General features: G+C 40.8%; 1 protein-coding gene across 1 annotated transcript in view; it reads left to right on the top strand.

Moving 5' to 3' along the window:
* cntnap3 (contactin associated protein family member 3) overlaps window positions 1-26,681 on the top strand; it is a 70,138-nt gene that overhangs the window by 13,045 nt on the left and 30,412 nt on the right. The window contains exons 3-8 of the mRNA XM_028979495.1: window positions 13,099-13,292; window positions 14,591-14,738; window positions 16,147-16,350; window positions 24,183-24,358; window positions 24,724-24,846; window positions 26,414-26,675. Coding sequence (XP_028835328.1) covers window positions 13,099-13,292; window positions 14,591-14,738; window positions 16,147-16,350; window positions 24,183-24,358; window positions 24,724-24,846; window positions 26,414-26,675 — 1,107 coding nt within the window. The remainder of the gene's footprint in view (window positions 1-13,098; window positions 13,293-14,590; window positions 14,739-16,146; window positions 16,351-24,182; window positions 24,359-24,723; window positions 24,847-26,413; window positions 26,676-26,681) is intronic.

Genomic DNA, 26,681 nt, shown 5'->3' with positions numbered 1-26,681 from the left:
CTCTGCTTTTAACCATCACCCTTAGTGAGCAGTGGGCAGCCATGACAGGTGCCCAGGGAGCAGTGTGTGGGGATGGTACTTTGCCCAGTGGCACCTTGGCGGTGAGGGATTCGAATCAGCAACCTTCTGATTACGAGTCAGTTTCCTTAACCACTAGGTCACCACTGCTAAATCATGAATTTAAATCATGAATTCCAGTTTACAATCTAGCAAACCTGGCATTCATGAATGAGAGCCGAACTTTACGTCTCATGGAAATTTGGACCTGTTTATTCATTTGAGTATAATGAGAGAGAGGTGGACAGTAAGGAGGAGGAAGAAGACTGTGCGGGGGTAAGCTGGCAGAAGAGAGTGACTGAAGAGAGTTGCACCCACTTCTCAAGCTGCAGTTGCGGACTTACCAATCCTCTGCCTGTACGTTCCCCGGCAGGGCGGCAGCGCAGCAACAGCGCCTGGGCCCACTGCAGAGAGCGTCCACTTTTCCCAGCAGCCACCAGTACCAGCTCCGCACACATGCCCTTCCAATACCTTCAGCGATGAGGCCAGCTCCCTGCAGGCCATGGCATGCATGACAGATGTGCTAGAGTGTCTAATTGCCATCTCTCTGGCTTAACCTCCAGGGAAGAGGTCAATAGAGAGGTCTGAAGTCTAGCCAGATGACCCTCTTTTATGTATGTCTGTTGATGAGTGAAAGGAGAAGCTGTGTGCTCTCAGCCACTCATTTTTTCATGGTATTTTCATGGTGTTTGTTTGGATTTATGGTCACAGTCTTGGTTTTGGTTCAGGGTCATGGTCAGGAGTGGAGCCAGTTAGACTCCCGTCTTGTGTATGAGTGGGATATTGTACGTGATGGTCTTGTGTTTGCTTTTCAGATAATGTGTGTGTGTGTAGTGTCCCCATGAGATTGTGAACCTTTTCCTGTTTCCACTCCCCCTTTCTCAAAGTACAGAGCTATATGTAGGTTGGTCCTGCGTAAAATTAAAGTGTTAACTCTCTGTGCCTGGGTCCTCTTCCCCCTTTCTGTGTCATGACAGGATCTTTTAGAAATAAAATGCAAAAACCAATCATCCTAATGCAAGTTTCACTTCGGAAAAAAAAGTATGTAATAGTGACTAGTCATTTTTTTTTTCCAGATTTATAAGATGAAAATGTGAAGTATAGTCATCTTCCCATATTACACATCACAATGATGCAAACTACAGATCATTCTTTTGATGTTGGACAGATTCATAACACTTAAATGCACATATAACCACATGAGCACACTGAAACAAAAAAAAAAAATGGTGCAGCTGCGACACAGAATCCCCGGAAGTTTTATGTTTGAACTGTGGAGAAAAACAATGAACAGCTAAACAATGGATGCAAAAGCTCCTAAACTGTAAAATAATTAATGATCTGCACCAGTATGAATTAATTTGGACCCCGTTTTGTTTAGTGCTGTGTAGCCTGGCTTTGGGGTTGAAATTTTATTGTTCTTATGGGAGGAGGCCAGGGCTTTTATCCGCAGGAACTATGGTATGTTGTTTTATGCAACAAAAAAAAAAGATGTTTATGGGGAGATTTCTTACTCTCTATCTAAATGTCACCCAGAAATGCCTTAGGACTACATATTTTACATAATGGCCAAAGCTGCTAAATGCATTATTATTATTATAAGAAAAATACTGTACTGCATGTTTGTTTCATAATAGTAATGAATTTGCATGAGTTACATATTTTAAAGCACTTTTTCAGAAACACTTGTGACATCATAAAACATTAATGGTAAAATGTTGTACCATTTATGTACCATTTGTACATAAATACCATTAATGGTCCAAACATTCTCTATAAAATTCTTGAATTTTTTTTTATATTGCATGTTACCTGACATTAGTAGTAATAAAATGTGCTGTTAATTATACAATATTAAACAAAAAAAAAACGTTGTTTAAGAGTTATATATCAAACCAATCACATGAAAGCAAACCCTGTGTTCGAGCAAATTACTTTGGCATTATTGCTACATACCACTCCTAAGTTCGTCCAGATAAATGTGCATGCTGTACAAGTTTTTAAATATTGATTACGCTGGATATCCCTGCTGCTAAAATGGCCTGCGGTCCCTTTGTTACTGGCAGGTGGAAAAACTGTAAATTATTGATGAGAAAATGCTTTTTTCATTAGACATGCATCCATCTGTTCTACACTGCAATACAGAATGCAGTGCCAACTCACTGAAGGGGCATTTTGCCCATGTCTAAACGACCAGTCAGATCCTGTTAATTCACCCACTCCACTCTGCATGCGTGCTGCTTTTCCATTCGTGGATGAAGTGCATTGTCTGACTTCTCTCTTCAGCTGTTTGCTGCTCTTTGATTCGCCTCCAAGTAATGAACAAAGGTCAATATGTTTGCTGGCATCCATTGCAGCATCAATGGCTATGTCAGAACTGGAAGTGGACAGAACTGCAGCTTTTTGCACATTCCTTAGATGCTACAAGAGCCCTGTAATGGTCCTGTAAATAACAACAGTTTAAACCATGAGCAACTGTGGGCTTTATTTTGGCAAAATTTATTTCAGAGCATTTTATGTTTTGTTATAAAAACATAAAAATTATATATGCAAGTTTACTTTATTCCCCAATTTACAGTTGTGCATGATGTGCTCATGCATTTTCACTGCAGACATGAGCAGGTATGTTTTCTCGGCTGAAAACTGATCTGCTTTCTCAGGTAAACGCTATCATAATATCAATCTGCTTTAGATCTTGCACCCCTAACTTTTAAAGGTATAGTGATTATCCATTCTGGTTTGTTTATTAAAAACTAATTATTTAGTAATTTACAGAGTTAGGACAATAGTTTATCACCATAAAAAAAACACCCACATATGCAAAATATTATTGAGTCCAAACAACTAAAGTCATGTCATTCAAGCAAGGAAAAAGGAATGGAATACCATATTGTATAAATTCTCTAATTTTTCTTTTTTTTTTTTTTGAGCTAGATAAATCAGAAGCATTTCTCCCTGTGACTTCTCTATACATATAATGTGATTTATTATTTCTAGCTTGCAGCTTAAAAACATTACTGACTTTTTATATAGACAGAAGGAACTCTGAAGGGCTGTCAGCACGACAAATTCCTCTTCCAGGCTGAGCCAAGTGGAGCAAGAATGAGTGTACTGGCAGCTGGTTGTTGTACATTAGGACGGAAGTGATAAAAGCCATTCGAGGAGTGGTTCAAGCCTTTCAGGCCGCTGGTGTAGCAGTAGTGTGTCTGATTAAGCTCATCATGGCCGAGTAGATAAGCAGACTCTGGGGTGCTAATGGTGGCACAGGACTGGAAGCTGTCCAGGAAAGGTGTGCTGGAGGGTGTGCGGAGGAGGCAACAACAATAAGCAGTGATTTGTTATTTGTTTGCAAAATTTGACAACTGCATTAGTGGAGATGCATTTATGTAAATTAAAAAATAAACAAATAAATAAATAAAAACTTTTTATCAGACAAATACAGTGACCTATAAAGTGCAAATGTTTAAACTTTTCCCACTTACAAATAATGGAGAGAACTGTAATATTCAATTGTGAGAGACATAATGTAAAAAAAACACATGGTATGGTTTTTAAATACCTGGGTCTTCTGGTTCATAGGCCAGTGTGTTTCCCACTAGGCTACTACCACCCACTTATCATTATACTTTACACAATACAATATTTGCTAAAGAAACCTTAAATGGTAAAGAGGTCAGACAACAGACTTGACCAGTGTTGTGAAACGTTTTTGGATATATTAAAGTAGAAGTTTCTCTATATTCAGATGCTCACTATTTGGCACTTCTGTCATAAGATCATCATATTTTGAACAGGTTCTTAAATGCGTAATCTTACACCAGGTATGCACTACGTGTGCAGCCTGGGCCGGCACCTAATGTAAAGAAATAGAGAGACACACATTCTGTATTAAACACTCATCTCATGTTACCTGGCATGAAAGAGGCATGGCAAAATAGATGGTAAAAGAATGAACAGTTTGTAATTTCTACCACCGGGTGGTAGTAGCCTAGGGGTAACACACTCGCCAGAAGACCCAGGTTCAAATCCCACTTACTATCATTGTGTTCCTGAGACACTTAACCCTAAGTTGCTCCAAGGGGGGGACTGTCCCTGTAACTACCGATTGTAAGTCGCTCTGTATAAGGGTGTCTGATAAATAATGGGATAAATAATGGGTGGTAGACACTTAACAAGACACTTAACCCTAAGTTGCTCCAGGGAGACTGTCCCTGTAACTACTGATTGTAAGTCGCTCTGGATAAGGGCGTCTGATAAATGCTGTAAATGTAAATGTAAAATAAATGCTGTAAATTTAAAAGGGATATAGGAAGTGAGAAAAAAGGACAGAAAATAAGCTGAAGAGCGGCAGCTTGGCTGTCGAGAAACAGGGAGAGAAAACAAGACTCAGAAACTGGGGGAAGGACCCCCAACTCCCGATGGAGGGGGAAGAGAGAAGCGAAGAGCTTCAGCCCCCAAGAGAAAATTCTTTGATACATTTTACTCCCAAAAAGTTCCCACAGTCCAATCAGGAATTGTCCTTTGAAGTCTCTGCATTGTCTTTCTCGTTGTGATACCTCAAGCCTCCGACACCTCCTGTTTGGGGGGTGTCACAGCTTGACAAAGATAAAGGTGGGGGACCTTCATGAAAGACAAAAGCACAAAATGCTATGGAATTTCCCATCTTAACAAATTTTGAGCCCTGAGCAAGACTTTAGGTGGCACCCCATTGCATCAGAGTAAATTCCACTGCTAGTGTAGGTATTCTCAATAGCTTTGTCTTAGACATTCTTCTTAAATGCTTAGAAATAAATACAAAAAATAATTTTGCGCTTGCGGACACAAAAAAATTACCATCCCCCCAAGTAGCACGTAAAGGCTAATTAGACATTCCATTAAACTCTTGCAATGTTGTAACTGGAGCTGGGCTGGAGGAGCTGAGCGACAACATTTATTAACGCACAGTCAGGCAACTCGAAAAGTAACCTTTTTTAGGTCCGTGTTTTGGTCTATACGGTGCAGTCATCCTGTCCCCTCAGTGTTTCCACCCCCATGCTTCATGGTTGGGATGGTACTTTTGGGATTGTACTCATCCTTCTTCTTCCTCCAAACACAGCAAGTTGAGTTCATACAAGAAAGTACTTAAGCAGGGGGACCTTGTGGGTGCAACAGGGGTTTTGTCCATGATTGCATAGTTTGTTAATAATGTGTCGCTGAGCTTACGCCACACTTTTTTTATGACACTCCACAAGGTGAGATCTAGACAGAGGGAGATTGACAGTCAGGTTCTCTGATTTTCTAATAATTGGCCACATAAATATCCAATGATGAATATACCTAACATGCAAAATTTGTAAAATAGAATAAATAGATCAGGAATTGCTGAATAAAAGCTTACCCTGTTCATCTTTGCTGGAAAATGACTCTCCATCTTTGAATGGAGAAATGAAAAGAGACGAAGACCCAGTAAATGTGGAAGCCTTGGACCTTAAAACCAAGGTAAAACCATGGTATTGAGGTGTAAAATGGACATTGTGTGGCAGGTGGGCAGTTGAATAGGTGAATTATGTGGTGAATAAATCATGTAGGGTGGTTCCATGTAAATGCAAATGTCCTAAAATGATAAAAATATCCCTTTTTCCCCCACTTTTACTTTTTCATTTTTCCAAGAATGTGTTTCTTTTAAATTGCTACTGTGCAAACATCACATACGAAAATTTCCACCAGTTTTAAGAGTGTTTGTTAAGTGTATAATCTAGAATAGATATTATTGCAAAAATGTATGCTTTCACTCAAATGCCGACAGCCTTTGTGTTACGTCCTGGTCTAGGTCCGACGGGAGCGCAAATAAGAGTCAGGTATGGGAGGAGTTACGTAAATTACAGGCTCCTCCTACAAAAAGGAAAACACAAACAAGACAGCGAACACAGACAGCACATCACATGACCACGGGACATAACACATTGAAAAACACAGAAGGTGCAACCAAACCCAGATGAAGAAGAAGGCACACCACACAAGGATGCTGGCACCCGAATGTTGCTGTTAAGCTTTTGAATTTTGAACCCAGGGTCCTGACAATCTCAGAGAATTGCCTCTGTAAGAATGGGTTGCATCATTTACAAGACCTTGAGGGAATTACGGTTTCTACCAATATCAACATGTTTTGTATTGGTGCTCGGAAGGGATCTGGGTGATTTTATGGGGCCAAATATTGATTCTAGATGTCTGTGGAATGTTCCTGACTTGCAGTGGTCAGTACTTTTTTAAAGGTGTCCCAGGAACAGCCAGCTAGTCGTCGGAACTGCTCTGAACCAAAATGGGCCTTCATTTTAATATATTGCTCTTATCTGTGGTCATGTGTCATCAACACATATGGACCTGAATGGTGTGTTCCATTTGTAAGGCTAATTAAAATGTGCTTGCCTTAAGATTCATGTTCAATGCCGGGATCAGACCACCCGGAAGCAGACGAGGACGAAGAAGACAACTGCTATAAACTTCCAGCCAAAACAATAGTTCCTCATCCTAGGTGTGTTGCTAGTTGCTTTTCTTTCTTGCCGAGTCTTTTAGATTTGCCCTATTTGTCTCATGGTTGGCCCCGAAGTTTTTGGACTTTTGCTTGGCTCCTGACAATTCTTCTTCTCAGTCCCTGTCTGCTCTGATTCTGCAAGCCACCTTCCAGGGCACAGTAAAGTCTAATAAGTGGGAAAGTAAATGATGGGGATGCTTGGGATGTCCAACTGTCAGAGCTGGATGAAGAATACCTGGTTGTGGACTGTTCGAAGAAAAACTTAATTGCAAACTCAAAAGATAATGGCTGGCCATTCATAGCTCGAAAACGATTTATGATGAGGGAATGATCCTGAACTAGAACTAGAGGGAGACAGGATCTCCTGTCTTGCATGGCAGTGTGGTGAGGTAAGAGACACAGTTTTTACTGATGGTTTTCTTCGAACGGTGCACAACCAGGTGTTCTTCAGCCAGCTGTGACAGTTGGGCATTATTGGGGACACCCCGAATGTGTCCCCATCATTTACTTTCCCTGGTAGTCTTCTCTTAGTTCTCCCACAACACCCAGGCTGCACTCCAAGGCTGCAGGTGTTTTGGGTTCACCTTTATAACTGTGTAAAAGGTCAGACTTCACATAGGCTGCAGAGGCACATAAATGTACAATAATTGCCTACAATGGCAGCACAATTTAGTATGAGATAGAATCCTTACAGGAATCATTGGAATCATTGCAGACCACCTACAAACCATTATGGCAAAAATATTCTCTGATGGCAGTAGAGTCTGTCTGCACAATAATGCGTCCTGCCACAATGTGCAATTATTTAGGGCTGACTTATTCCCCAAATTCCACAGACCTCAAGAAGAGTTGAATGAGAATGATTTCAGAATCGTGATGGTCATGGACTGGCATTGTGCGGTGCTAGAGATCTGCATCCAGACCAGAGATCACTGTGAACTGAGTTCCCCAAATTCCTGTGTGTTTGCACATGTGGTTAAACGTATAAATCTTGTTTCTGTGTTTAGAAGTCAGGTGATTGCATTGTTCATGTCCACGCCGCACTGGTCACCATGCCGATGATGCATAATCTCTGTCAGGTGGCTGATCAGTGCATTTTCTTAATGATGAACATAGGGCACCATTGATGAAGATTAATCAAAATGAAATATTATGAAAAATATGAAGAAGCAAAATGCTCAGTACATCTGTGACATTTGTGACATTATTACTGGAGGATTTGCTGGATGGAAAAAGGAAGCTGAAGACATGAGGGCAATATATTGAGGAGAATGGTCGCAATGAGACGTTAGAGGAAAGATTGATGAATATTTCATTAACATGCGGCATATGGACATTTGAATAAACAGGTTGATAAAATACGGTATGGTATGGTCAACAGACAGCGTAAGCTGCATGGTGCATTAAAAATGTACATTTTAATGCCTTGCAGAGTTGCTTCTAATAATGTTTAGAGCTGTTCTTTTCACAATCACCTGTTCAAAAAATGGTGAACATAATGAGGGAATTTAATGACCGTGAAAAACATTTCTGTTCCAAGGCTGATATTGATGTGGCATTGCTTATGCTCCTGCTAACTAGCAGTTTGGGTGAGAGCAATCAGCAATTTGCCAATTACGCTAAGTGAAGCTCACACAGAACAGTTCAGTTTCTATATGCGGCACACTTTAAATTGGAACATACTGTTTAGGCAGGAATGTAAAGGAAAGTGTGTTACTATGTACTAATGCATACCTTATTAGTACATAGGTTACTATATAATAATACATAACTTTCTTGCTGTCTCAAACTGTTTTCCTGCCGTCTGAAATTACGTTTAGTGAATCTTTGTACTAAGAAGTAATTGATTTGGTGACTCAGATCAGGAAGGGACACGTGGATTTTGAGCTTGAGCAGCAAATGGAGGGGGAAGAGTGCAGCAGAGCAGTTCCTTACTGCTCACGATAAGATGAACTCAATTACTGCACATGGGTCACCTGACCCAGATAATACCCTTGCGTTGATGCTTAGCTCATGAGCAACATACAAAATCGGTATTTGTTGAGAAATGTTATCAGTGATTTACTGTCTGATTTACTGAATATGTGATTCTCAAGGCTGAGCTTAGTTATTATGCTCCACATTTTGCAGAGGCATGCTCCAAATGGCTGCATTTGTATTCATGTTAGGTGGGGCTTAGCCATATGTGCTTCTTTGTGTTTGCCCTGCTGGAGTCTCCGCCATTCATGTCGATTGACCGGCTTTGGCCATATGGCGTTTGGGCTCAGAGGTGTCTTACTGGACAGATTCAGCATTTTCACTTCCTCTGCCGCACACGCACACGCACACGCACACGCACACGCACACACACACACACACACACACACAGAGAGAGAGAGAGAGAGAGAGCTCACATTCTGCCATGGTGTCAGGGCTTTTCAATGCCACCTTGACAGAACAGCACTTTCTCTGTTCATTCCTGCTACAGGGTAATGCACATTTGAGTGGATTGCTTTATTAAATCCATTTCCCAGGTCACTGCACTATGCCTGTATTTAAATCTGTTGACTTATCTCCATTCACAACCAAAGCTTTTTGGTCTATATTTAGAAGCGTTATTTCCACTTTTAAAAAGAATAAAATGTTATGTAAATGTATAAATGTGGCAGTGGTGGCCTAGCAGTTAAGGAAGCGGACCCCTAATCAGAAGTTTGCTGGTTCAATTCCAGATCCGCCAAGGTGCCACTGAGCAAAGTACCGTCCCCACACACTGCTCCCCGGGTGCCTTTCATGGCTGTCCACTGTTCGCTAAGGGTGATTGTTAAATACAAAGGGCACATTTCATTGTGTGCACCATGTGCTGTGATGCAGTGTATGTTACTTCACATTCTGTAACCTATGTATTATATAGTAACCTACCTAACCACATGTAGAATTGAATTAGATGGAATTTAGTGTTTAGAATTGTGTTTTGAAAATCATTGTGATTTCATGTCCCACCAAATTCATCAGGTTGTGCCAACAAGTTTCTATAGGAACCCAGATTGGAAACAATAAATGCTGGTTCTTGTCCAGAGAGCACCTTTCATCCACCTATAGCTTAGTTACTGGCATCTGATGATCACCATTAGATTTAGTACTCACAGCAGAAGGTAGGGGTATTTACAGTATTTCAGAAAAGTATTCAGAGAACATAATTGTTTCCACATTTTGCTATGTTACAGACGTATTCAAAATACACTAAATGCATTTTTTCTTAGTATTCTACACACAACCCCATCATTACAATGTGAAGTTTAGTTGGCTTTAACAAACTTCTTTAACAAACTTTTGAAGTTTACTTGGTTTTAACAAACTTCTTAAAAATAAAAAACTGATAAATGACATGTACATAAGTATTCACAGCCTTTGCTCAATACTTTGATGCACCTTTGCCAGCAATTACAGCTTCAAGTCTTTTTGAATATGATGCTACAATCTTGGCACACCTTACTTTGGCCAGTTTTGCTCATTCCTCTTTGCAGCACCTCTCAAGCTCCATCAGGTTGGATGGGAAGCGTCCATGCGCAGCCATTTTGAGATCTCTCCAGAGATGTTCAATTGGATTCAAGGCTGGGCCCTGGCTGGGCCACTGAAGGACTCTAAGTTGTTGTCCTGCCGACAGATGAACCGTTCAAGACTCTATGGAGCAGGTGTCTGTACATTGCTGCAGTCATCTTTCCCTCTATCCTGACTACTCTCCCAGTGCCCATGTCATGCAGCTTGCAGTTACCCTGCTTCTTCTCCAAGCCCTGCTCGAGTCCCTCTCAGCTCAGACCCTGACCCCTGGTCATCTGGCACAGGTCATCTGGCATTCTCACCAAAGAGATCAATCTTTGTCTCATCAGACCAGAGCATTTTGTTTCTCATAGTCTGAGAGTCCTTCAGATTCGATTTGCATATTACTAATGAGTGGCTTCCATCTGGCCACTCTACCATACAGGCCTGATTGGTGTATTGCTACAGAGATTATTGTCCTTCTAGAAGTTTCTCATCTGTCCATAGAAGACCTCTGGAGTCCTTCTCCCCTTGATTGCTTAGTTTAGGTGGCTAGCCAGCTCTTGGAAGAGTCTTGGTGGTTTTGAATATAAAGAGTCTTCATCACCAGTTCCTAACTGTCGGTACCTGGGGTGATCAGAACTCACCACTCCTGTCAGCCGAGACGTGATGCACTGTGAATAGAAAACATTTAATAATAAATAACACATTTTTTCTAATTATATCATAGTATTTCATTTTATTTTTACTATTTTACTATTACTACTATTTAGAATTTTACTATTTTAGAAGAGTGAATAGCAACATTAAGAGAAACAAATACATTTTAAAAAGCTTCATACATTAAGATAAGAAAAACCAAAAAGTTACATATGCAATACCACACAAATCTGGTGTAAGTCATTAAGTGATTCATGCCCAGTTCAGAATAAGTGAAATGAGAAGACAGTACGTTTTGACGATATCTGACATTTTACATTCCTCTAGAGCATATAACCTTATAAATGTTCCTGAAAAGAAAGGAGCATGTGTAACTTGGCCACGCCCTTGTGATTTTGCCAAATGTGATGCTGTAGTTCCTCATGTAGGTCATTGCATTTTCCATGGTGAAAATAGCCCTTGAGGTTCCTGCTTCAGATAACTCATTGGAAAACAACACATTTCATATGCCTTAGAGTTACGACATCAATAATATAAAGTTATAAAACTTGTGCACTGCTGGCCTGCTTTGTAATAAAAAAAAATTTGGTTTCACAAGAGAAACACTCACTTGCGCTTACAATGCGATGTCATAATAAGGGATGTCTTTACTTATTGCCTTCACCTTGTGAGGGGCAGAAAACACCAAGTGAATAATGAATTAACTTCTCATAAAGCCTAATTCATTGCCATATGCTCGTTGAAATGTGTCGTCTCTGGTAGCAACAACACTCTATTATCATTTTGACAACAGATAAAGCATTATGTTGGATGAATGGCCAGATGTCACACAATTGGGCAAAGATAGATTTGTTCCCTGATGGCAGAATTTTTTTCAGACATGGCATTCTAAAAAAATTCTTTATCAGGTAGTAACACGGCCTTTTTCTGTAAAATAATGTCCAATTAAAATGCTTCCAGGGAGGTGTGTGCGAACCATTCGAGAAATGCATGCATTTCCAGTGTGATTGAATTGAACTGTGCCAGCCCGTACAGAGGTCCCATGGCAGGTAATTGTTGTACACAAGACTGAGCTGTAACTGTAGATTAGCTGTGGAGCTCTGCATCATCAATGAACAGGCATTAATACTGGGTTTGTGATGAAAAGTTTATTAAACAAAGTTTACTTCAATCAAACATTACCCAGGGTGACAACGGACCAGGGGCCAATAACTGAGGTTGGCTAAATGAAATCTCTGCTCTCATGAATATTTAAGTGGGCCACTTACCCAATGGATACACTAATCACTATGCCTTGGGCACACTGTAATGTGGCCCTTTTGTGTGTGGTGGTGAAAGGTAGAGGAGTTGTTTCTGAAAAGAAATATTTCATCACACACATAAAAACAATGATGTTTCATAAAGATAACAATCTGTGGAGTTTGCGTGACATCACTTATGTAAAAAAAAAATCCAGCCGCTTTTGACAACATATTCCTGACCAGAGTTTAGCGTTTCCTCGATTTACCTTGTTTGCTCCGATCTGTTAGTATTAGTATAAATTTATGCTTGCTGTGTCTTGTCCTTGTTCTGTCTTCCCGCCAAGCCCTCCAAGCATAAACAAGGATATTAGACCTTCTTAAAGCAATCACGCTATAAACTGCAAACGGCAATAATTGTGAAAACTGGATATTGGCAGAAAGATGATCATCCATCATCACAAACGTATGCATTCTGTAAAATTATGCATTAGCATGAAAGTAACACTGACATTAGCATATTAGAGCTTCACATTGGCAGGTGTGAGTGTTTGAATGAATTTGTTGTGTGTGTGTGTGTGTGTACCCTGCAAATATTTTAGCAGTCTGAATCCTTTTGGGTACGGCCCACTTGCTGTGGAGGGAGACCAGAGTAATAAAAAGCACAAAATTATCCTGCATCAACCAGCTAGCTCAAAGACTATTGATGCACAGAGGTATGCTGGGTTTGGGGCAGCCTGACTGCCATCTGTGCTTTTTCTTGTCAGTGGAGATGGTTTCCGATCCTTGGGTCCATTAGAGTTGTTTGGGAAAGGGCATCCTTGGTCAGAGTGTCATTGGCGTGAGGTCCTTAATTGCTGTGGAACTTTGTTGGAGAGGGAGGAGCTGTGCATGCTTATGATCAATTCCACCATCCTGCGTGTGTTCTACTGTATGTCTAGATACCTTTTTCCTAACATTGCTAGAAAAAAAAAAACTCAGATCTTAATTACAAATAAAACGGAATGTGTCAGGTGAAGGTGATCAAATCTCACATTAAATTCAGTCTGCCTGACGGATCAAACTTCCCGCCATTTGTACCCTTCAGTTCTTTTTACTCTACCAATTTGTGTGAAGGTGCTGGAGGCTGGTCCCCTCTGGAGTTCAATAAATACCAGTGGCTGGAGATTGACCTGAGGGAGAGGACCGAAATTACAGCCATCGCCACGCAAGGCAGGTACGGCAGCTCCGACTGGGTCGCCCGCTACCTGCTCATGTTCAGTGACACAGGCCACAACTGGAAGCAGTACCGACAGGAGGACAGCATTGGAGTGAGTATACTCCGCCGGCCACTGCAGACCTGGTAAATGTAGTGCGAATGGTGGAGATTTGAAGAGAGATTAAAGACTCTTGACCATGAAATGCTGACTGGGGATAAAAACAAACCACGCCATTAACGAAACATGAACGCTTCTAAATTTAAGAAGAGCTATCTTGTTTAAAAAAAAAATTCAAAATCCAGACTCGCGCTGTATTAAAAAAAAAAGTAACCATTTCTGGTCATAATCCTCTCAAGGATGAAAGTATTAAAGCTTCTGGATTCAAATAATGGCGTGGCACAACCTAGCAGGAATCCATAAAAAAACAGTGTATTAGAGAGGTGAATTTGGACCGTGTTGAACCACAAGACACACACACCCGTCACCATATCCGTTCCTTCTCAGCAAACAGAGCTTGTGAATGCAGCAGTTTTATGACTCATGAGCCACTCGGCTTTTGTTGCATCACGACTTGGGTATTTCCAGTTCAGGGGGGATGAGTGTCCCTCCTGTGCCCCGGACTGAGGACCTGTCACGCCTAATGTTGCCGGATTTGCACCTTGACTCCTGGCATATTTCAAAGGGCACTTTAAAGCAAATGAGATGCACTTCTTGGGCTTCCTCAGCAGGAAACAGTGCAATTTGTACGGCTTAATGCTTCACTTCAGCAAACCCCTGATCCCTTCAAAGGTACCAAGAACGCCACTCAACATCAAATTATGCCACACTAAGAAAGCATTTTTTATGCAGTCCCTCCTAATAGATGTTAGAAATGAATGAAAACTTCCAAAAATCCCTGGTATTCCATCCTGCTTTTAATGTATCATTTTAAAAAAGGTGTGTGTGATGTTAGCGTATATACACACACTCACGCACACACACACCACTTTTTCCTCTGTAAGAGGGACCTATATTGATTTCACTTAAAGCTGTCAGGTGATCGGGGATGTAGGGCCCACTGTTCGTGGGAGAAAGGCTTGTGTCAGGCTCTGAATAAGCGCCCGCCTTATTGATTTCTGTCCACCGGCATTCAGCAGTTGAGTCTTTCCAGTCGCTGCATAGTCTCCTTCACCAAACTACACCAGCAGCCCCACTGCTATGCAGTCACTTTTGCTTTAGTGTTTAAAAGTTAGGGTATAATGTATAATCAGCAAACGTACCGGAACACAATATGTGCGGGGGCTCTGAGGGTTCAGGGAATGGGGTCACTGGCTCTGCAATGAAAGACTGCCAAGGAAAGAAAGAAACACATTTTCTTAGTGTTGCTCAGTTAAGTCACCAAAATTGTTACTCTGTTGTCCATATTGTAGGTGTTGTCCGGAAACACAAATGCAGACAGCGTGGTCCTGTTCAAGCTGCATCAGCCTGTGTTTGCACGGTTCCTCAGAATCCTGCCGATGAGTTGGAACCCTAAAGGACGAGTTGGCTTGAGACTGGAGGCCTACGGGTGCCTGTACAGTGAGTATTTCTACTGGGTTTGGCATTCTTAGCACAAGGCTTAAATGCTTCAGATTTTAGGATGAAACAATTTTGCTGACAACGGAGTCATGCAATGCTTTGACTGAATAAATCAGTATCATAAAATCAGTCCATTTACAAACCAAGGTTACAGATAAAAAGAGTCTGAGGGACATCATTGAAAAGAGCTATACAAACAACACTCATTATTTGGAGAATTGAAATCTTATTTCCTTTGTTGACAAAAGGTCTCCTTTGCCCATAAGACTCTTATATGTCTTAATAAGTGACCTGGATATGAGGTGGATGCCTGCTGTTCATGAGGAACAGACCAAGTCCTCTTTCAACTATACTATAATCCTTCAGCAGGTTTATTTAAAAATGTTCCTCCTCTAGGTTCTGATTCTGATAAATATGTTAGAATTGGACCACATGAATCTGTCAGTAAGTGTCTAAAAGAACAGTGCAGGCCCTAGTCTGGTACAATCAGAATCTCATGCAATTTCTATTATTTACACATCTCTGATGCACTTTTGCAGCTGTCAACCAGTTTGTCTCAGAATAAAATTTGAAATAAAAATTTATAAAAATAAATAAATAAACCAACTACACTCGGCCCGCTTCAGTCCGGTATGTCCAGAATCTGCTAGAATGATTTATGAATTGCTTTACACAAATACACAATTATTTTTTTAATGGTTCCCGCAAACGGAGATGCATGATAGGATAAATTGAACGGGACAGATATGATGTGTTGCGCTGGGCCCTGAATGGTAAATACATGGTGCTAGTGGGATATTAACATTCCAGACACGCACTGCTCTGTATCTATGCACATTTCTGTTTCGGGGATTAACGCACAATTAAACAGGGCAAGTCTGACCAGTTTCTAGATGCAGCACTTCTGCGCTAAGAAATCTTTAACTCACTGATACTCGAGACTCACTCATCCAATGACAATGAAAACAAACTGAATCTAAAATGGACATGCTGTCGGTTTTTTTGGCATTTCAAAAGCCTGTTTGTGTAGATTCATTGAAATTTGAAATGTTAAAGTTATGACTTGTATGAATTTTACATGAAGCGAAGAGAGGAACCGACATTGTTAGAAGCCACTTGAGAGAGGTTGCCTTCTGTTCAACCAGGCTGCCATCAGTGCTTTTCTACTGTAATTCTCCATGCTGTACTTTTACCTTTCTTCATTTGACATTCCTCTGTTCTTGTTAATAGAATAATGTTGTGTTTTACACACACTCATATTTAAGGAAACCCTTAAATATGCAGACAACACTTAACCTTTTAACACCGCATAAAAATGGCATGTTTCACTGCAAATTAGTCTAATAATTAATTTCGCTTCACCACTCACCCAGGTGTGACTCTCTGATGTCTTTCTTTCCTTTTACAGAGTCTGATGTGCTGAGTTTCGATGGCCGCAGCTCCTTGCTGTACCGGCCAAACCCCAACTTGAGCCGAGCGGGGGAAGATGTTCTGCACCTGAAGTTCAAGACGCTAGAGAACTCAGGAGCTCTGATCCACATGGAGGGGGATCACGGACTAAGCCTGTCAGTGGAGCTGTTCAAAGGGAAGATGCTGTTTCACGTGCGGAGAGGTAAAACCCTCCTTAAGTCTATATGTGCGTTCCTTCTACTCAAAGGTCAGACAGATACAGACAAGTTTATGCATTTATTAATCCCTGGATGGAAGTTCATTAAGTCACAATAAATAAAGTACAATTCGATAAAAGCAAAAGGAGAATACGGCAAGGTTAAGCCTAGGCTGATGAGTTTAGTTAGACATAGTCATGGACATAGATATAGTTTGGCACAGATTTCCACTTCTCCACTGTAAGCCCTCAGACCTGAGAAACAAGGTGGTGCTTGTTTTCTCGGCGTATCCCAGTGTGTCTGCAGGAAGTTATTTCTGTACTTTTTATTACCCTGGCATTTTATTGCAGCAGTCTTCTGCTCAGCTTATCTAACTCCTTTAAGACCAGGGATCAGCACCGTGTATTCTGTAGTTACACAGAAGGGAAGTAGGAACTCTCCGGGCTGGAAGTCTGGATGTTGTTTTTCTGTGGGGGGGGGGAAAAAAACGAGTTAACACGCTGAAACCGACACGGGAAATGAGCATGTTCATTTTCATAATCACATACATTTATCCATAATTCATTAATTTGCGGAGAGGCTGGTGACAGGGAAGGGGAAGGATCGGTGTGAAATGTCATGCAGGTGGCACATGCTGATCTAACAAAGCGCCGCGCCGCGCCACCGCTGGCGTGGCCCGGCTTGCTCGTTAATTAACATCAGAAATAGAGCACTGTGTTATTAACAAGTGATTTGGGGAGCACTTTTAAATTAACGGCGCCTCATATTACTGACCTGATAATGACGTCTTCAGCAGGAACGGTCTCTCTGGGTGGGTTAGGAGGCGCCTCGGAGCCATGGGAAGTGCCTGTGCAGGATTATCTGCTGCGTTAATGATGCGAAGCTGCAGCTTCGCCTTTGCCTGCGCCAGGATTGAGTGGGGAGAGGAAGCTCAGGTGTCATCAGGGATTCGGCTCTTGTAGGCGCAGGCTTATGACTGCATCTCTCAGCAGTGGCATGCTGCCGGCTGAAGCCTGTGCCAGCTCTGTCTCGTGGGAGCGCTCCTCACTGCTTATCATGGATTTTGAGCAGTCAGGGCATGATGGAAATGTGATATGATACTAATGGCATCATTTAGACAGCTGAGAACACCTTGGCATGGGGAAAATACTGGCTAAACGACAGCGATTATTTGTCCTTTTATTTATTTGTGCCATTTTGTTGGTGATGGAACTCTGAAAATGATGGAGAATGGTAATGGTGTAGTTCCCGCTCGCCATTACAACCTTGAAACTTCACCAGTGTGCTGGGTTGCATCATTACGACTGTGTTCCCCAAAAATAACGAGGCCGCAGCGTTGTTGTGCTGAGACCAACTGCATATGGGCACAGACACTTATCTTTTGAAGACAATTTCCCATTAAAGTAATTGAGAACCTGTTGGGGGAAAATTAAAACTATCATTTCTTTACATGGGTGAGATATTGTTTGCGGTTTGGCTCATTCTGATATTGGATGAATGCTGAAAGAGCTAAAGTGGTAAAGTGAAGTGATTGTCACTTGGGATACACAGCAGTACAGCACACGGTGCACACAGTGAAATTTGTCCTCTGCATTTAACCCATCACCCTTGGTGAGCAGTGGGCAGCCATGACCGGCGCCCGGGGAGCAGTGTGTGGGGACGGTGCTTTGCTCAGTGGCACCTCAGTGGCACCTTGGCAGATTGGGATTCGAACCGGCAACCTTCTGATTACGGGGCCGCTTCCTTAACCGCTAGGCCACCATTGCCTCTATCAAAGTGGCCAGTTCATACCCTCACGTGTCATTTCTTACCTCATTTCACCCTCCATTCATCTGAGTGTCTCCCTTGCCCACTGATTTAATCAGTCATGATTTGACTCTATGACACTGAGCAGGTTGTGTTTCTGATTCTATAGTACAACTATAGTACAACCCAAAGTCTCCTGAACATGCTTCCACCTTTTCAATTGAAAAGGTTATAAAAGGGATTTTCATGGTCTCATGGAAAAATCCTAGTTGGAATATTTGCTGTCTGGAAAGGCAAATAAACCTCAAAAATAAACCTCAAACCAACGTGCTTAAGCGTATTTACATGCAGTTTGATCAGTACTGAACTCATATTTTTTATCTGCTGATGGATGAAAAATATAAATTTTCTTTTCTCCCACTCCACACCAGGCTTCAGTTTATTGTGAGGTCAGTTTCCAGATTTGGCTGGACAATTGTGCAGGATTAGAGTGTATAGTTTGAAGGTTAAAGGTAGTGTTATTTGCAAAATGTTGAGATGATAGTGAAAAGAATAATGAGCTGATGAGAATGATGAGAACATTTCTTTTAAAAATGAAAGTGATGAAAGGGATTGTTTTTGTCATTGTAATAAACAGCACACAGTGACACAATAAAATGTGTCCTCCACATTTAACCTATCACCCTTAGTGAGCAGTGGGCAGCCAAGAATGGTAGTCGCCTAGCAGGTAACACACTTGCCTATAAATCAGAAGACCCAGGTTCAAATCCCACTTACTATCATTGTGTCCCTGAGCAAAGATCACTTTAGCATTCAACAAGTAAATTTTTTTTTAATTCTGAAAAAATTAATGTTTATTGTACTTGTTCATATTGTTCACTTAGGTAAAACAAAGCTACAATCAAATATCTCCTCAAAACACTGATTTCAATAGTATATAAGTACACACAGTATATTAAAAAAATTCATGTGTGCATTTCACAATTACTTAAAAGTTCATGGAAACGAAGTTGCAGTTTCCACTCTTTCACCAAGATGCTGTTTGTTGCCTCTAAGCATTTCAGCATTTCATATAGTGATGGTGAATTTAGAGGTATGACTAGAACTTATTCCCTCATCTCCAAGCCTTTTTAGCATTGGCTGCGCTGTGTCAGCATCTTCACCTGCTGCAAAGATCAGGGGTTTCCTGGGGCGCTGAGGGTTGTCCATTGTTCCTCTGTTACACAGCTATATGGAAGGCAGAGATTTACAGCACTGCTGAGGGAACAGCACTTCAAAGATTTTCTCCACCATGCCTCAGGATTTTGACACACACAAACACACGCACACACACACACTCATACATAGAAATAGTGACATGGGCATTGCCCTGCTAACCTTGCTTGCGTAGAAATGTGCAATACCAGACAGAGGCAGAGAGAAATGTAACAGTACTTTTTTGGCAAGTGATGTTTAGATTTTGTTTATTTTATGTATGAAAATAATTCATTTTTTTCTTATCAAGAAATCCATTAATGCAAACAAAAACAAGGCCACAAATCTCACCCACGGTGAAGAAAATGCATGGTGTTCAAAAAGCAGAGGAAACAGGGATTGGCCAGACTGCTTGTTCCTCCTTAATTCACATTCATACTACAGACAGATGCTCATTGTTGGGAGTCACCTCCATTGTACTGCCAAAAAAATATGAATTAAACACGCTGCTTCATGAAGATTTATGCCTGGAATACAAAACCATTTCATTTCTCCTGTAGTTTGCATTCATCAAAATGTCTGTTTGTATTGTGCCTCAGTGACTCAGAGTTTGGCCCAATTCTTTACTGTCACAGTATCGTTCAGGGGCTACAAATATGCAGAGGTCATGCTGCTGTGGGGGTGGGGTCACTGAGGATTCTGTCTCAATCCTTCTTCGTACTTTCATTTCGTGTTACCCTGTGCTGTGTCTTATTACCCTGATTGTTGTAAACTGTTCATATAAATATATCCTGGTTGTGTCATGTCCTCATGCAGTCATTATCTTTTATGACAGAGTTACATTTTTGGCCTATTTCTGTGTTCGGTGTCATATGTGTCACTTACCACCAATAAATCAGACAATCCCCAAAAAATGTTTGCTGTTCAACAAAAGCAGAAATGTATTCATTTTGAATGATAGATTAGGTTCTGTATGTTTTTACCTGCCGAGTTCCCAGGTACACTAAAGTATTGGCTGAGCTGTCATCTGATCTATATGACCTTTGAGTAATTGGCACAATTCTACAAAAAGGAGAGTAATTAATTTCGTTACAGCACTTAATGACTTGTTTATTATCAATTGTGCATAATTAGGATGTCATTAGACTTTTGCCATTAAAATGAGCACTGCAGTCAGATAGTATGCAAACTCCTCGGGCGCCTGTCATGGCTGCCCACTGCTCACCAAGGGTGATGGATAAAGGCAGAGTGTCACCGTGTGCTGTCCTGCAGGGTATCACAATGACAATCATGTCACTTTCACTTTTATATGCATGAATATCAGCATATATCTATTAATGATATATTAATGAATGATGTATTTAAAATACATTGGGTCATACTTTGATTTTACAGTGCAACACCACACCCACATATGTTGCACATACAGAAGGTTAGCATGCATAGTTTCTACATTTTCTACATGGCATACACTGAATACAGTTAACATTTTTTTAATATTCACCTGTATGTGAGTGTAAATGCAGCAAAATGTAATGATGCCTTCTGTAGATATTTCTTCTCCCTGCACTCAGAACTGAAGCAATTTAAAGCTTCACCAGGCAAACACCTGGTAAGAAAGATTGTGCGAAATTGTTGTCTGCTGCTATCTGGAATGTTCCCATTACCGTCAGTGAGATGAGATAATGAGTTGAAGTGTCAGAGAGGGCTTCTCTTAGCAATAAAGAGCAGGATGAACCTGTGTTCATCTGAGTTATTTTCTGGTGAGCAGGAGCTGGGAGAGGAGGAGCTTAATTCAATTAGAGAAAATATCTTACTGCAAAAAATCTGTTAAGTTCAAGTTTAATACGTGATGCAGTGGAGGACCCATGTGCAGAAGAGCAATGCCATCATTATTTAACAAAACACAATAAACAAGATTAGGTTTGGTGTGAATAACAGGCAAAGTTGCAAATGACCAATCTGAAAACACAATGACTTGGTGAAGGTGAGAGGTTGTGGCGATTGGTGCACGGGCGAGACTCCGGGGGTGAGGTGGGTGATCAGTACATTGGCGATTGTGACCTGCTGAATGTAGGCCGGTGCATGGCAGCAAAGCTTGTCAGATCTACATTTATTTGGACACTGCACTAATACTTCAAATTGAATTGTACCCTAGGGTTTTATAACCAACCAAACCCCCCAGCACCCCCCCACCCCTACCAAATTTATATTGGAGATTACAGGATATATTTATAAAAAGCTCACATCTAATTATGTAGAGTTATGTTTCAAATTTTAATGAAAGCATTGCAAAAAATGTTCAGGAATGTTAGATGTCTCTTGTGCATTTCCTGCATAATGCCCTGAGTTCCATCACCATATCATAGACTTACTTCCTGATGCATGTAATGGCAAAATATATCCGAATAATTTCATCACATTGCATACTTTATTAGCTGTTCCTGTGTTCTGATTTCCATCGTGACAAATATTAATGTGCTTTTCACATCAGCAGAAATGGGCTGCCTCTGTACCTGTTACTCGTCACATAAAAAAAATCTTGCAGCAGCTTGGCTGACACTTACATCAGAAATTTCCTGCATTAAATGCCTTGTGCGTGTTGAATGTGAGATGTTATATGTGACAGACTATTTTTTTGGATTTTAATGGATGTGCTAATGAGTTTTCCATCATGCCCGTTTCACATGGACTCAGAAGAGACAAGTTTCTTAAAGATCAAAGAAGTCTTACTAATTCCCTCTCTAACCATGATCTCATGCTACAAAGCATTCCAGAAAGTGGGCCAATACAGACGTAAACAACTGCAAACAGACATGAGCAGGCTGCTTTGTTGTTGTGGTGGCAAGTAAAACGTAAATGAACAATAGTACTTAGTACTTCTAAGTACTAGTACTTCTATAGTATCTTACTTTAGAACTATTACAAGTTAGTTACGTAAATCTTCCTTGAGGTGTCAGAATCATCAATTCACAGCCTGCTCTGCTTCGACATCTCTCTTCTAACCTTTATAACTATATAACTCATCTCTTCCATACATCCAAATGTCAAATGCAAAAACATTCAAATGTCAAATGTCTCTGCTTTTAGCGCTGAAAGCGTAGTGTGGTGGGCGTTAAATGTGGGACAGACAATCGTGCATGTTTCCCTCAGACCCCTCTTTGAAAATCAGCAGTACGCTGACTTTTGGGGGTCAAAGAGCGAAACAGTAAAAGAGAGCGGCTTTGGCTGTGTGCTGGTAGACAAAGTTTCTTGTATACACCAAAAACTTATAGACCAATTCTTTGTAATCCACTTAAAACATGCATTCTTTGTGCTATAAACATTCACAGTATATTCTATATTTTACCATATTATACTCTACATTCACAATATTCCGTTACACCATGTATGTACATACAATGCAAGCAAAGTTTTGATATATTGTCCCTGCAATCAATGAAGTCCAGAGTGAGCCCTTAGGGCCATTACACCAGTCACTCGTTGGAACGGTTTAGCTCATTATTCCCAGAAAGGTTCCCACCAGCAATTATGCTGCAGTGTCTGCAGAGCGATTTCGCACAATAGCGTATATCATGACAAATATTGTGAAATTATCATGGTGTTTTATAAAGCTGTTGTCTCCAGCTTGTCAGCTGACATTGTGTTGGTGATTCTCGACAAGATAAATAATAGTGAATTAGTCTCAAGGAGATTAAACCCCTATATTTGTTCTAATGATGAGAATTAATTGTTCTACAGTTTAACCTGCTCACACCAGATAATAATAACCAGATAATATACCAGTTAATAATAAATCGTCACAAATGCTGAAGGTATGTCATTGCCCTTTTGGGTCTTACCCTCAATTTATATGTGCATTGTTGCTTAGATGGTCATTGCTTCACACGCTGTGTGAGTGTATAGGTAAGGTTGCGCCCCCCCCCCCCCCCCCCCCCCCCCCCCCCCCCTCCCCATGCGCTCACTTATATTGTACCGCAGAGAAGGGGATGGTGATATTTACTTTGGCCAGATTTACCTCCACACATCCACGACAGCTTAATTCTGAAATCTCTATGTGAAAGTGTGTGAAAGTCACACACTTTCCATTCAGGGAGGGTCACAAACCGACAAGCACAAATTAGTTCATCTCACAGATGACTCAACACTGTGGGTGGGGGGTAATAATGTGGCGTTCAGTGCACTTTACACTTATGAGTTTTGAGTCATTAAAAGGAATGGACTTCTGGGTTCATGCAACTCGTCATGTCACTGAAACATTTTCCCCTTTTGATAAAAAAGTAAGAGTCCATCAACACTTCAGGAATCAGCACCACAGGTTTTTTCATTTTTCAGTATCTATATATTGGTAATGCACTAGACAGAGCAAAGACATGGAATGGGTGCCTGGACCATAGAGACTTCTAGATGTATTCCATTTTCAATGTGATTCTGATTGCTATTGTGTACTGTGAAATTCTGTGTTATTGGGTTTGTTCAAATTTATGCTGTTTTACATGAAGATATACAGGGTTGTATTTCGTATAATCCACTAATAGACACTAATGAATTAAATAAACCAGTTGATGAAAAACAAGTCGTGATTCGAATACTCAATGCCAATTTTTGCTTCTGACTCAATTCCAGTAAGGAGAACTGGGTTTGATTTTCATGTATGCTTTTAATGTTGCCCTAAGGCTTTTTGTGCCGCTTCTGTCTTGAAATGTTTTACAGCCAAAAAGCCACTGCAAGCAAAATGAGTCATTTTCTGAATAACCACTGGCTGTTTTGGAAAAGGTCCACTGGTATTTATTTGTATCGATCTGCTGCTAAAACCAGCAGATAACTTAACAGAGATGCTTAAACAATTATTAATCTGTAATAACCATGCATTCACCTACACCTGCGTGTTTTGTAGGCAAGCGAACGTCTTCAGAGTTCAGTGCCTCTGTGTCCCTCGGAAGTCTTCTGGATGACCAGCACTGGCACCTGGTTGCTGTGGAGCACATTGGGCAGAACATTAACCTCACGGTGGACAAGAGCACACAGCAGATCCAGGTCCCCAGCCACCTGAGACTCTCGGACATTAAGGAGGTGCGCCGATTTCTCATTTCTACCCCTTTCCAACCAGTGCGCCACAGGGGACGAGCGAGCACAACGTCAGCCCTACGTCTCCCTCTGAGCTCCAGCAGCCAGAAATGACAGATTCTCTTAGTCAACAAGTCATTATTATCATATCTCCATGGCAACAAATTAAAGGGCACATGTCTTTTGCAAATTAATAACTGATTTCACCCAAAGGCTTTTTCATAAATATTTCATAGACTGTTTTTTTTTAACAAGAGCTGACGTCTGTCTGAATTTGCATGTCGTCTCATCCTTAACTTTAACTCAAAGTCATAAGGATAAAAGGATAAATTTTGATAATTTAACAGTAAACAATGTTTATTTTTTACAAGATTAATGTCGGTGGTGTGTCAGGTCTCTTCAAGAAGAACTTTCATGGGTGCCTGGAGAACGTTATTCACAACGACGTGAACATCATCACACTCACCAAAGAGAACCGCCAAGTCTCCATCACGGTACGATCACATTTGCCTGATACAAAATGTTTTTCGTGGGTTTGATGGAGTCTGCACGCCTGTAAATGCAACAAGGACACCAGGGATACTTATCTGACCAATTATGAGACAGCAGGGTCATAAACATGTAATATAAAAGTTAATAATGGCAATTATAGGTGATTATGGCAAGAACAACTACAATATTGCAAAATTGCAATATGAATATAACATAACAAATAAGAATGAAGGCTAGAGAGAGAACAGAAGAAGTTAATCAAAGGTGAAACTCAATAAAAAAGTACAGGGGGTGGGACGAGAGAAAGCACACAACACTGTTAACCTTTTATAACGCCAGACTTTCATCACCCTCAAGTGGTACTGCTATGAAATAGCCCCCTTTCACTGCTTTAATACCTTTTTCTCATAAACCTCCATATCTGAAATTTGTTTTTTCGGGATGTTTCACTACTGCTGTCCTTTTGTTGCCCTCTGACCAGCAGGATTTCAGGCCACCTTTTGACTATTGGAATGGTCTGTGACCAGGTATCTCACACCATAAAGCATCTGTCTCTATGAACGTATTATGTACTGTATATAGTGCCTGAAGCAGATGCAACTGTTCTATCAGTCACAATTTAAAAGGGTTCTGGTCAATGGAGAATTGTCATGTGAAAAAAACAGGGGCTTCATGGAAACATCAGGAATTTTTCTCAGTCAAAATGCCTGGATGTTTACTTTTTCAATCCCATAACCATCACAACAGCAGTGAGATGCTGTGAGCTGTAATGAAATCCCGATGAGATAAAACAGTGAGTGTCATACAAGACGCCTTTTTCTCTTTAGGATTAGTCATTCTGTGCTTCGGGTAAAATAGGGGTTAAAGCAATTAACCGTTGCGTTCATCAGTGCCATACTTGGTTTGTGGTGATGTCAGAGTGGCGTGTAAACCGCACGAGACCACGGAGCCAAAGAGCATCCATCTGGAGATCAGGGCCGCTCTTTGATATAATAGTAGTGGTGGAAACATGAAGGCAAATTATTGACCACATCAGACTGAAAACCGACTGTGTTCACGCTGGCATACTCGAGTGTTTCATTTCCCAGCGTAGTGTTACCGTACCCTGTTACAGGTGCATACGCCTTGTACAGCTTCATTACTACTCTCCAAAAGACAATCATGTCAGTCATTTACTGAAGCATAATTCCGCCTAATACATTAATTGCAAGAAACTAATTTGTTGTTCCCATAAAGAACTCACAGTTTAATAGAGTACAAGGCAACACTGGTAATTCATTCTTTGTAATTGGACATATAAACTCTCCTAATTACTGCGTTGTTATATAGAGTAATTATTTGAATATATATCCTAGTATATATATATATATATATATATATATATATATACACACACACACACACACACACACACACACACACACACACACATACAGTTTATAGCACCCACGGAAAAATGCAATTATTTTATGGTTATTGCGACAACTTCTTTTTTTTTTTTAGATTAATACGCATGGCTCATTTTCAAATTCCATTTTTATGAGTGTCATTTATTTTCCCTCTCTTTAGGGAAATTTGACTTTTGTTTGTATGGAGCCTGCTGATGTCCCGGTCACTTTTGCCAGTGCAGAGAGCTTCCTTCAGATCCCACTGGCAGAGCACAGAGATGGCCTGTCAGTCAGTCTGCAGTTTCGAACTTGGAACAAGGCAGGCCTGCTACTGACCTTCGACCTGCAACAGCAGGCTGGGAGCGTGTGGCTTTTCCTGAGTGAATCAAAAGCCAGACTTCAGATTCATAAATCTGGAAGGATCTTGGTGGACATTGCAGCAGGTCAGA

The sequence above is a fragment of the Denticeps clupeoides genome, chromosome 5 (genome assembly GCF_900700375.1).
Source record: "Denticeps clupeoides chromosome 5, fDenClu1.1, whole genome shotgun sequence".
Classification (NCBI taxonomy): Eukaryota; Metazoa; Chordata; class Actinopteri; order Clupeiformes; family Denticipitidae; genus Denticeps; species Denticeps clupeoides.
The sequence above is the reverse complement of the archived record's forward strand: the minus strand, read 5'-3'. Positions and strand labels throughout refer to the sequence as shown.